At 44.7% G+C, this 13,276-nt stretch overlaps 1 protein-coding gene across 4 annotated transcripts in view; it reads right to left on the bottom strand.

Annotated features, from left to right (window-relative positions):
- LOC129866024 (phosphatidylinositol 4,5-bisphosphate 3-kinase catalytic subunit alpha isoform-like) overlaps positions 1–13,276 on the bottom strand; it is a 127,328-nt gene that overhangs the window by 43,175 nt on the left and 70,877 nt on the right. For all 4 annotated transcript variants that reach the window (XR_008761463.1, XR_008761464.1, XM_055939160.1 and 1 more), the window contains exons 14-15: positions 8,101–8,265; positions 5,979–6,082 (exon numbers count right to left, since the gene is read on the bottom strand). Coding sequence is in view for 2 of the 4 variants with exons in the window: in XM_055939160.1 (XP_055795135.1) it covers positions 5,979–6,082; positions 8,101–8,265 (269 nt within the window). In the remaining 2 variants the exon portion in view is untranslated. The remainder of the gene's footprint in view (positions 1–5,978; positions 6,083–8,100; positions 8,266–13,276) is intronic.

Here is a 13,276-nt window from a genome sequence, read left to right as displayed (position 1 = left end):
AGTAGGTAGGGTGAATAGGGTGTTATAGTAGTCCAGTAGGTAGGGTGAATAGGGTGCAGTAGGTAGGGTGAATAGGGTGCTATAGTAGTGCAGTAGGTAGGGTGAATAGGGTGCTATAGTAGTGCAGTAGGTAGGGTGAATAGGGTGCAGTAGGTAGGGTGAATAGGGTGCTATAGTAGTGCAGTAGGTAGGGTGAATAGGGTACTATAGTAGTGCAGTAGATAGGGTGAATAGGGTGCTATAGTAGTGCAGTAGGTAGGGTGAATAGGGTGCTATAGTAGTGCAGTAGGTAGGGTGAATAGGGTGCTATAGTAGTGCAGTAGGTAGGGTGAATAGGGTGCTATAGTAGTGCAGTAGGTAGGGTGAATAGGGTGCTATAGTATTGCAGTAGGTAGGGTGAATAGGGTGCTATAGTAGTGCAGTAGGTAGGGTGAATAGGGTGCTATAGTATTGCAGTAGGTAGGGTGAATAGGGTGCTATAGTAGTGCAGTAGGTAGGGTGAATAGGGTGCTATAGTATTGCAGTAGGTAGGGTGAATAGGGTGCTATAGTAGTGCAGTAGGTAGGGTGAATAGGGTGTTATAGTAGTGCAGTAGGTAGGGTGAATAGGGTGCTATAGTAGTGCAGTAGGTAGGGTGAATAGGGTGCTATAGTAGTGCAGTAGGTAGGGTGAATAGGGTGTTATAGTAGTGCAGTAGGTAGGGTGAATAGGGTGTTATAGTAGTGCAGTAGGTAGGGTGAATAGGGTGCTATAGTAGTGCAGTAGGTAGGGTGAATAGGGTGCTATAGTAGTGCAGTAGGTAGGGTGCTATAGTAGTGCAGTAGGTAGGGTGAATAGGGTGCCATAGTAGTGCAGTAGGTAGGGTGAATAGGGTGCTATAGTAGTGCAGTAGGTAGGGTGAATAGGGTGCTATAGTATTGCAGAAGGTAGAGTGAATAGGGTGCTATAGTAGTGCAGTAGGTAGGGTGAATAGGGTGCTATAGTAGTGCAGTAGGTAGGGTGAATAGGGTGCTATAGTAGTGCAGTAGGTAGGGTGAATAGGGTGCTATAGTAGTGCAGTAGGTAGGGTGAATAGGGTGCTATAGTAGTGCAGTAGGTAGGGTGAATAGGGTGCTATAGTAGTGCAGTAGGTAGGGTGAATAGGGTGTTATAGTAGTGCAGTAGGTAGGGTGAATAGGGTGCTATAGTAGTGCAGTAGGTAGGGTGAAGAGGGTGCTATAGTAGTGCAGTAGGTAGGGTGAATAGGGTGCTATAGTAGTGCAGTAGGTAGGGTGAATAGGGTGCTATAGTAGTGCAGTAGGTAGGGTGAATCGGGTGCTATAGTAGTGCAGTAGGTAGGGTGAATATGGTGCTATAGTAGTGCAGTAGGTAGGGTGAATAGGGTGCAGTAGGTACGGTGAATAGGGTGTTATAGTAGTGCAGTAGGTAGGGTGAATAGGGTGTTATAGTAGTGCAGTAGGTAGGGTGAATAGGGTGCAGTAGGTAGGGTGAATAGGGTGCTATAGTAGTGCAGTAGGTAGGGTGAATAGGGTGTTATAGTAGTCCAGTAGGTAGGGTGAATAGGGTGCAGTAGGTAGGGTGAATAGGGTGCTATAGTAGTGCAGTAGGTAGGGTGAATAGGGTGCTATAGTAGTGCAGTAGGTAGGGTGAATAGGGTGCAGTAGGTAGGGTGAATAGGGTGCTATAGTAGTGCAGTAGGTAGGGTGAATAGGGTACTATAGTAGTGCAGTAGATAGGGTGAATAGGGTGCTATAGTAGTGCAGTAGGTAGGGTGAATAGGGTGCTATAGTAGTGCAGTAGGTAGGGTGAATAGGGTGCTATAGTAGTGCAGTAGGTAGGGTGAATAGGGTGCTATAGTAGTGCAGTAGGTAGGGTGAATAGGGTGCTATAGTATTGCAGTAGGTAGGGTGAATAGGGTGCTATAGTAGTGCAGTAGGTAGGGTGAATAGGGTGCTATAGTATTGCAGTAGGTAGGGTGAATAGGGTGCTATAGTAGTGCAGTAGGTAGGGTGAATAGGGTGCTATAGTATTGCAGTAGGTAGGGTGAATAGGGTGCTATAGTAGTGCAGTAGGTAGGGTGAATAGGGTGTTATAGTAGTGCAGTAGGTAGGGTGAATAGGGTGCTATAGTAGTGCAGTAGGTAGGGTGAATAGGGTGCTATAGTAGTGCAGTAGGTAGGGTGAATAGGGTGTTATAGTAGTGCAGTAGGTAGGGTGAATAGGGTGTTATAGTAGTGCAGTAGGTAGGGTGAATAGGGTGCTATAGTAGTGCAGTAGGTAGGGTGAATAGGGTGTTATAGTAGTGCAGTAGGTAGGGTGAATAGGGTGCTATAGTAATACAGTAGGTAGGGTGAATAGAGTGCTATAGTAGTGCAGTAGGTAGGGTGAATAGGGTGCTATAGTATTGCAGAAGGTAGAGTGAATAGGGTGCTATAGCAGTGCAGTAGGTAGGGTGAATAGGGTGCTATAGTAGTGCAGTAGGTAGGGTGAATAGGGTGCTATAGTAGTGCAGTAGGTAGGGTGAATAGGGTGCTATAGTAGTGCAGTAGGTAGGGTGAATAGGGTGCTATAGTAGTGCAGTAGGTAGGGTGAATAGGGTGCTATAGTAGTGCAGTAGGTAGGGTGAATAGGGTGTTATAGTAGTGCAGTAGGTAGGGTGAATAGGGTGCTATAGTAGTGCAGTAGGTAGGGTGAATAGGGTGCTATAGTAGTGCAGTAGGTAGGGTGAATAGGGTGCTATAGTAGTGCAGTAGGTAGGGTGAATAGGGTGCTATAGTAGTGCAGTAGGTAGGGTGAATAGGGTGCTATAGTAGTGCAGTAGGTAGGGTGAATAGGGTGCTATAGTAGTGCAGTAGGTAGGGTGAATAGGGTGTTATAGTAGTGCAGTAGGTAGGGTGAATAGGGTGTTATAGTAGTGCAGTAGGTAGGGTGAATAGGGTGTTATAGTAGTCCAGTAGGTAGGGTGAATAGGGTGCAGTAGGTAGGGTGAATAGGGTGCTATAGTAGTGCAGTAGGTAGGGTGAATAGGGTGCTATAGTAGTGCAGTAGGTAGGGTGAATAGGGTGCAGTAGGTAGGGTGAATAGGGTGCTATAGTAGTGCAGTAGGTAGGGTGAATAGGGTGCTATAGTAGTGCAGTAGATATGGTGAATAGGGTGCTATAGTAGTGCAGTAGGTAGGGTGAATAGGGTGCTATAGTAGTGCAGTAGGTAGGGTGAATAGGGTGCTATAGTAGTGCAGTAGGTAGGGTGAATAGGGTGCTATAGTAGTGCAGTAGGTAGGGTGAATAGGGTGCTATAGTATTGCAGTAGGTAGGGTGAATAGGGTGCTATAGTAGTGCAGTAGGTAGGGTGAATAGGGTGCTATAGTATTGCAGTAGGTAAGGTGAATAGGGTGCTATAGTAGTGCAGTAGGTAGGGTGAATAGGGTGCTATAGTATTGCAGTAGGTAGGGTGAATAGGGTGCTATAGTAGTGCAGTAGGTAGGGTGCTATAGTAGTGCAGTAGGTAGGGTGAATAGGGTGTTATAGTAGTCCAGTAGGTAGGGTGAATAGGGTGCAGTAGGTAGGGTGAATAGGGTGCTATAGTAGTGCAGTAGGTAGGGTGAATAGGGTGCTATAGTAGTGCAGTAGGTAGGGTGAATAGGGTGCAGTAGGTAGGGTGAATAGGGTGCTATAGTAGTGCAGTAGGTAGGGTGAATAGGGTGCTATAGTAGTGCAGTAGGTAGGGTGAATAGGGTGCTATAGTAGTGCAGTAGGTAGGGTGAATAGGGTGCTATAGTAGTGCAGTAGGTAGGGTGAATAGGGTGCTATAGTAGTGCAGTAGGTAGGTGAATAGGGTGCTATAGTAGTGCAGTAGGTAGGGTGAATAGGGTGCTATAGTATTGCAGTAGGTAGGGTGAATAGGGTGCTATAGTAGTGCAGTAGGTAGGGTGAATAGGGTGCTATAGTATTGCAGTAGGTAAGGTGAATAGGGTGCTATAGTAGTGCAGTAGGTAGGGTGAATAGGGTGCTATAGTATTGCAGTAGGTAGGGTGAATAGGGTGCTATAGTAGTGCAGTAGGTAGGGTGAATAGGGTGTTATAGTAGTGCAGTAGGTAGGGTGAATAGGGTGCTATAGTATTGCAGTAGGTAGGGTGAATAGGGTGCTATAGTAGTGCAGTAGGTAGGGTGAATAGGGTGTTATAGTAGTGCAGTAGGTAGGGTGAATAGGGTGCTATAGTATTGCAGTAGGTAGGGTGAATAGGGTGCTATAGTAGTGCAGTAGGTAGGGTGAATAGGGTGCTATAGTATTGCAGTAGGTAGGGTGAATAGGGTGTTATAGTAGTGCAGTAGGTAGGGTGAATAGGGTGTTATAGTAGTGCAGTAGGTAGGGTGAATAGGGTGCTATAGTAGTGCAGTAGGTAGGGTGAATAGGGTGCTATAGTAGTGCAGTAGGTAGGGTGAATAGGGTGCTATAGTAGTGCAGTAGGTAGGGTGAATAGGGTGCTATAGTAGTGCAGTAGGTAGGGTGAATAGGGTGCTATAGTAGTGCAGTAGGTAGGGTGAATAGGTTGTTATAGTAGTGCAGTAGGTAGGGTGAATAGGGTGCTATAGTAGTGCAGTAGGTAGGGTGAATAGGGTGCTATAGTAGTGCAGTAGGTGGGGTGAATAGGGTGCTATAGTAGTGCAGTAGGTAGGGTGAATAGGGTGCTATAGTAGTGCAGTAGGTAGGGTGAATAGGGTGCTATAGTAGTGCAGTAGGTAGGGTGAATAGGGTGCTATAGTAGGTCAGTAGGTAGGGTGAATAGGGTGCTATAGTAGTGCAGTAGGTAGGGTGAATAGGGTGCTATAGTAGTGCAGTAGGTAGGGTGAATAGGGTGCTATAGTAGTGCAGTAGGTAGGGTGAATAGGGTGCTATAGTAGTGCAGTAGGTAGGGTGAATAGGGTGCTATAGTAGTGCAGTAGGTAGGGTGAATAGGGTGCTATAGTAGTGCAGTAGGTAGGGTGAATAGGGTGCTATAGTAGTGCAGTAGATAGAGTGAATAGGGTGCTATAGTAGTGCAGTAGGTAGGGTGAATAGGGTGCTATAGTAGTGCAGTAGGTAGGGTGCTATAGTAGTGCAGTAGGTAAGGTGAATAGGGTGCTATAGTAGTGCAGTAGGTAGGGTGAATAGGGTGCAGTAGGTAGGGTGAATAGGGTGTTATAGTAGTCCAGTAGGTAGGGTGAATAGGGTGCTATAGTAGTGCAGTAGGTAGGGTGAATAGGGTGCAGTAGGTAGGGTGAATAGGGTGCTATAGTAGTGCAGTAGGTAGGGTGAATAGGGTGTTATAGTAGTCCAGTAGGTAGGGTGAATAGGGTGCTATAGTAGTGCAGTAGGTAGGGTGAATAGGGTGCAGTAGGTAGGGTGAATAGGGTGCTATAGTAGTGCAGTAGGTGGGGTGAATAGGGTTCTATAGTAGTGCAGTAGGTAGGGTGAATAGGGTGCTATAGTAGTGCAGTAGGTAGGGTGAATAGGGTGTTATAGTAGTCCAGTAGGTAGGGTGAATAGGGTGCTATAGTAGTGCAGTAGGTAGGGTGAATAGGGTGCAGTAGGTAGGGTGAATAGGGTGCTATAGTAGTGCAGTAGGTGGGGTGAATAGGGTGCTATAGTAGTGCAGTAGGTAGGGTGAATAGGGTGCTATAGTAGTGCAGTAGGTAGGGTGAATAGGGTGCTATAGTAGTGCAGTAGGTAGGGTGAATAGGGTGCTATAGTAGTGCAGTAGGTAGGGTGAATAGGGTGCTATAGTAGTGCAGTAGGTAGGGTGAATAGGGTGCTATAGTAGTGCAGTAGGTAGGGTGAAGAGGGTGTTATAGTAGTGCAGTAGGTAGGGTGAATAGGGTGCTATAGTAGTGCAGTAGGTAGGGTGAATAGGGTGCTATAGTAGTGCAGTAGGTAGGGTGAATAGGGTGCTATAGTAGTGCAGTAGGTAGGGTGAATAGGGTGCTATAGTAGCAGACTTACTTGAGATGCCAGAAGAAGAAATGTCCTATCCTCTGGTTGGTCAGAGCTTTCTTAATGAGGAACCTGGCCAGAGGGTTGTCCAGGTACATCTCATACTTCAACACCTGAGAAATGGGACACATGTACACTCTATGGGGCCAAAACACAGATTAGGCCTAGTGTTAGACTACACTCTATGGGACCAAAACACAGATTAGGCCTAGTGTTAGACTACACTCTATATGGTGCCAAAACACAGATTAGGCCTAGTGTTAGACTACACTCTATATGGTGCCAAAACACAGATTAGGCCTAGTGTTAGACTACACTCTATGGGACCAAAACACAGATTAGGCCTAGTGTTAGACTACACTCTATGGGGCCAAAACACAGATTAGGCCTAGTGTTAGACTACACTCTATGGGACCAAAACACAGATTAGGCCTAGTGTTAGACTACACTCTATGGGGCCAAAACACAGATTAGGCCTCGTGTTAGACTACACTCTATGGGGCCAAAACACAGATTAGGCCTAGTGTTAGACTACACTCTATGGGTCCAAAACACAGATTAGGCCTAGTGTTAGACTACACTCTATGGGGCCAAAACACAGATTAGGCCTAGTGTTAGACTACACTCTATGGGGCCAAAACACAGATTAGGCCTAGTGTTAGACTACACTCTATGGGGCCAAAACACAGATTAGGCCTAGTGTTAGACTACACTCTATGGGGCCAAAACACAGATTAGGCCTAGTGTTAGACTACACTCTATGGGCCCAAAACACAGATTAGGCCTAGTGTTAGACTACACTCTATGGGGCCAAAACACAGATTAGGCCTAGTGTTAGACTACACTCTATGGGGCCAAAACACAGATTAGGCCTAGTGTTAGACTACACTCTATGGGGCCAAAACACAGATTAGGCCTCGTGTTAGACTACACTCTATGGGCCCAAAACACAGATTAGGCCTAGTGTTAGACTACACTCTATGGGGCCAAAACACAGATTAGGCCTAGTGTCAGACTACACTCTATGGGGCCAAAACACAGATTAGGCCTAGTGTCAGACTACACTCTATGGGGCCAAAACACAGATTAGGCCTAGTGTTAGACTACACTCTATGGGCCCAAAACACAGATTAGGCCTAGTGTTAGACTACACTCTATGGGCCCAAAACACAGATTAGGCCTAGTGTTAGACTACACTCTATGGGGCCAAAACACAGATTAGGCCTAGTGTTAGACTACACTCTATGGGGCCAAAACACAGATTAGGCCTCGTGTTAGACTACACTCTATGGGGCCAAAACACAGATTAGGCCTAGTGTTAGACTACAAGGCATTTTCAATGGAGATTCTCTCTTGACTATTGACAGAGAGACCTGTACTAGCTGTAGGAGAAATAGACAGACAGACAGACCTGTACTAGCTGTAGGAGAAATAGACAGACAGACAGACAGACCTGTACTAGCTGTAGGAGAAATAGACAGACAGACCTGTACTAGCTGTAGGAGAAATAGAGAGACAGACAGACCTGTACTAGCTGTAGGAGAAATAGACAGACAGACAGACCTGTACTAGCTGCAGGAGAAATAGACAGACAGACAGACAGACCTGTACTAGCTGTAGGAGAAATAGACAGACAGACCTGTACTAGCTGTAGGAGAAATAGACAGACAGACAGACAGACAGACAGACAGACAGACAGACAGACAGACCTGTACTAGCTGTAGGAGAAATAGACAGACAGACAGACCTGTACTAGCTGTAGTATAAATAGACAGACAGACAGACCTGTACTAGCTGTAGGAGAAATAGACAGACAGACAGACCTGTACTAGCTGTAGGAGAAATAGACAGACAGACAGACCTGTACTAGCTGTAGGAGAAATAGACAGACAGACAGACCTGTACTAGCTGTAGGAGAAATAGACAGACAGACAGACCTGTACTAGCTGTAGGAGAAATAGAGAGACAGACCTGTACTAGCTGTAGGAGAAATAGACAGACAGACAGACAGACCTGTACTAGCTGTAGGAGAAATAGACAGACAGACCTGTACTAGCTGTAGGAGAAATAGAGAGACAGACAGACAGACCTGTACTAGCTGTAGGAGAAATAGACAGACAGACAGACAGACCTGTACTAACTGTAGGAGGTACTGGCTGAGCTTGTCATCAGTGAGGCCCTGTACGAGGCAACGCAGGGCGAACTCTCGAACCATGGGGTCAGGGAAGTTACAGTCCAACAGCTCCAGGGCACTCTCTGGTTGCATCAGGGGCCAGTCACGCAATAAACAGTACATCTAGAGGGAGGGAGAGAGGGAGAGAGGGAGAGAGGGAGAGAGGGAGAGAGGGAGAGAGAGAGAGAGAGAGAGGGAGAGACAGGGAGAGACAGGGAGAGACAGGGAGAGACAGGGAGAGACAGGGAGAGACAGGAGAAAGTGGGAAAAGAGAGAGAGAGGATAATTAACTTAGTTGAATCTGCAGGGTAAACACATCATCAGCAGGAGACTGTGTTCTAATACCCATACTAACATACTGCATACTACGCACCTAATGAGTATATACTAAATACTATATACTATGAGTTCATTTTAGTATACATGTAAACAAACGGTATCCTTTCAGTTGGGCGTACTAGTGCTACGCCTGTCTACCGGAAGTTGATGCTGTTGCTATGCAACCTTGCGTGCTTGTTAGCATAACAAAATACTAACTACACATTTTATGACTTCGGGTGTGTTCGTAAATTTAATCTGGAGTGCCACAGTGCGCTCAGAGTGCGCTGGCAAGTTTGATGTATTAGTAGCCAACTAGCGTTAGGTAGCTAGCTAACATACCAGTACATGCTGCTGTAATGATATGTTATGTGGTTCATAAGGACAGTGTAGCTAACTAACATACCGGTCCATACTGCTGTAATGATATGCTATGTGGTTCATAAGGACAGCGTAGCTAACTAACATACCGGTCCATACTGCTGTAATGATATGCTATGTGGTTCATAAGGACAGCGTAGCTAACTAACATACCGGTCCATACTGCTGTAATGATATGCTATGTGGTTCATAAGGACAGCGTAGCTAACTAACATACCGGTCCATACTGCTGTAATGATATGCTATGTGGTTCATAAGGACAGTGTAGCTAACATACCGGTCCATACTGCTGTAATGATATGCTATGTGGTTCATAAGGACAGTGTAGCTAACATACCGGTCCATACTGCTGTAATGATATGCTATGTGGTTCATAAGGACAGTGTAGCTAACATACCGGTCCATACTGCTGTAATGATATGCTATGTGGTTCATAAGGACAGTGTAGCTAGCTAACATACCGGTCCATACTGCTGTAATGATATGCTATGTGGTTCATAAGGACAGCGTAGCTAACATACCGGTACATACTGCTGTAATGATATGCTATGTGGTTCATAAGGACAGTGTAGCTAGCTAACATACCGGTCCATACTGCTGTAATGATATGCTATGTGGTTCATAAGGACAGTGTAGCTAACATACCGGTCCATACTGCTGTAATGATATGCTATGTGGTTCATAAGGACAGTGTAGCTAACATACCGGTCCATACTGCTGTAATGATATGCTATGTGGTTCATAAGGACAGCGTAGCTAACATACCGGTACATACTGCTGTAATGATATGCTATGTGGTTCATAAGGACAGTGTAGCTAGCTAACATACCGGTCCATACTGCTGTAATGATATGCTATGTGGTTCATAAGGACAGTGTAGCTAGCTAACATACCGGTCCATACTGCTGTAATGATATGCTATGTGGTTCATAAGGACAGTGTAGCTAACATACCGGTCCATACTGCTGTAATGATATGCTATGTGGTTCATAAGGACAGTGTAGCTAGCTAACATACCGGTCCATACTGCTGTAATGATATGCTATGTGGTTCATAAGGACAGCGTAGCTAGCTAACATACCGGTCCATACTGCTGTAATGATATGCTATGTGGTTCATAAGGACAGTGTAGCTAACTAACATACCGGTCCATACTGCTGTAATGATATGCTATGTGGTTCATAAGGACAGTGTAGCTAACATACCGGTCCATACTGCTGTAATGATATGCTATGTGGTTCATAAGGACAGTGTAGCTAACATACCGGTCCATACTGCTGTAATGATATGCTATGTGGTTCATAAGGACAGCGTAGCTAGCTAATATACCGGTCCATACTGCTGTAATGATATGCTATGTGGTTCATAAGGCCAGTGTAGCTAGCTAACATACCGGTCCATACTGCTGTAATGATATGCTATGTGGTTCATAAGGACAGTGTAGCTAACATACCGGTCCATACTGCTGTAATGATATGCTATGTGGTTCATAAGGACAGTGTAGCTAACATACCGGTCCATACTGCTGTAATGATATGCTATGTGGTTCATAAGGACAGTGTAGCTAACATACCGGTACATACTGCTGTAATGATATGCTATGTGGTTCATAAGGACAGTGTAGCTAACATACCGGTCCATACTGCTGTAATGATATGCTATGTGGTTCATAAGGACAGTGTAGCTAACATACCGGTACATACTGCTGTAATGATATGCTATGTGGTTCATAAGGACAGCGTAGCTAACATACCGGTCCATACTGCTGTAATGATATGTTATGTGGTTCATAAGGACAGTGTAGCTAGCTAACATACCGGTCCATACTGCTGTAATGATATGCTATGTGGTTCATAAGGACAGTGTAGCTAACATACCGGTCCATACTGCTGTAATGATATGCTATGTGGTTCATAAGGACAGTGTAGCTAACATACCGGTACATACTGCTGTAATGATATGCTATGTGGTTCATAAGGACAGCGTAGCTAACATACCGGTCCATACTGCTGTAATGATATGCTATGTGGTTCATAAGGACAGCGTAGCTAACTAACATACCGGTCCATACTGCTGTAATGATATGCTATGTGGTTCATAAGGACAGCGTAGCTAACTAACATACCGGTCCATACTGCTGTAATGATATGCTATGTGGTTCATAAGGACAGTGTAGCTAACTAACATACCGGTCCATACTGCTGTAATGATATGCTATGTGGTTCATAAGGACAGCGTAGCTAACTAACATACCGGTCCATACTGCTGTAATGATATGCTATGTGGTTCATAAGGACAGCGTAGCTAACTAACATACCGGTCCATACTGCTGTAATGATATGCTATGTGGTTCATAAGGACAGCGTAGCTAACATACCGGTACATACTGCTGTAATGATATGCTATGTGGTTCATAAGGACAGTGTAGCTAACATACCGGTCCATACTGCTGTAATGATATGCTATGTGGTTCATAAGGACAGCGTAGCTAACATACCGGTCCATACTGCTGTAATGATATGCTATGTGGTTCATAAGGACAGTGTAGCTAGCTAACATACCGGTCCATACTGCTGTAATGATATGCTATGTGGTTCATAAGGACAGCGTAGCTAGCTAACATACCGGTCCATACTGCTGTAATGATATGCTATGTGGTTCATAAGGACAGTGTAGCTAGCTAACATACCGGTCCATACTGCTGTAATGATATGCTATGTGGTTCATAAGGACAGTGTAGCTAACATACCGGTCCATACTGCTGTAATGATATGCTATGTGGTTCATAAGGACAGCGTAGCTAGCTAATATACCGGTCCATACTGCTGTAATGATATGCTATGTGGTTCATAAGGCCAGTGTAGCTAGCTAACATACCGGTCCATACTGCTGTAATGATATGCTATGTGGTTCATAAGGACAGTGTAGCTAACATACCGGTCCATACTGCTGTAATGATATGCTATGTGGTTCATAAGGACAGTGTAGCTAACATACCGGTCCATACTGCTGTAATGATATGCTATGTGGTTCATAAGGACAGTGTAGCTAACATACCGGTACATACTGCTGTAATGATATGCTATGTGGTTCATAAGGACAGTGTAGCTAGCTAACATACCGGTCCATACTGCTGTAATGATATGTTATGTGGTTCATAAGGACAGTGTAGCTAGCTAACATACCGGTCCATACTGCTGTAATGATATGCTATGTGGTTCATAAGGACAGTGTAGCTAACATACCGGTCCATACTGCTGTAATGATATGCTATGTGGTTCATAAGGACAGTGTAGCTAACATACCGGTACATACTGCTGTAATGATATGCTATGTGGTTCATAAGGACAGTGTAGCTAACATACCGGTCCATACTGCTGTAATGATATGCTATATGGTTCATAAGGACAGTGTAGCTAACATACCGGTCCATACTGCTGTAATGATATGCTATGTGGTTCATAAGGACAGCGTAGCTAACATACCGGTCCATACTGCTGTAATGATATGCTATGTGGTTCATAAGGACAGCGTAGCTAGCTAACATACCGGTCCATACTGCTGTAATGATATGCTATGTGGTTCATAAGGACAGTGTAGCTAGCTAACATACCAGTCCATACTGCTGTAATGATATGCTATGTGGTTCATAAGGACAGTGTAGCTAACATACCGGTCCATACTGCTATAATGATATGCTATGTGGTTCATAAGGACAGTGTAGCTAACATACCGGTACATACTGCTGTAATGATATGCTATGTGGTTCATAAGGACAGTGTAGCTAACATACCGGTCCATACTGCTATAATGATATGCTATGTGGTTCATAAGGACAGTGTAGCTAACATACCGGTACATACTGCTGTAATGATATGCTATGTGGTTCATAAGGACAGTGTAGCTAACATACCGGTCCATACTGCTGTAATGATATGCTATGTGGTTCATAAGGACAGTGTAGCTAGCTAACATACCGGTCCATACTGCTGTAATGATATGCTATGTGGTTCATAAGGACAGTGTAGCTAGCTAACATACCGGTCCATACTGCTGTAATGATATGCTATGTGGTTCATAAGGACAGTGTAGCTAACATACCGGTACATACTGCTGTAATGATATGCTATGTGGTTCATAAGGACAGTGTAGCTAACATACCGGTCCATACTGCTGTAATGATATGCTATGTGGTTCATAAGGACAGTGTAGCTAGCTAACATACCGGTCCATACTGCTGTAATGATATGCTATGTGGTTCATAAGGACAGCGTAGCTAGCTAACATACCGGTCCATACTGCTGTAATGATATGCTATGTGGTTCATAAGGACAGTGTAGCTAGCTAACATACCGGTCCATACTGCTGTAATGATATGCTATGTGGTTCATAAGGACAGTGTAGCTAGCTAACATACCGGTCCATACTGCTGTAA

The sequence above is a fragment of the Salvelinus fontinalis genome, chromosome 11, assembly GCF_029448725.1.
Source record: "Salvelinus fontinalis isolate EN_2023a chromosome 11, ASM2944872v1, whole genome shotgun sequence".
Lineage (NCBI taxonomy): Eukaryota > Metazoa > Chordata > Actinopteri > Salmoniformes > Salmonidae > Salvelinus > Salvelinus fontinalis.
Note: the sequence above shows the minus strand (reverse complement) of the source record. Positions and strands in the feature narration are given on the sequence as shown.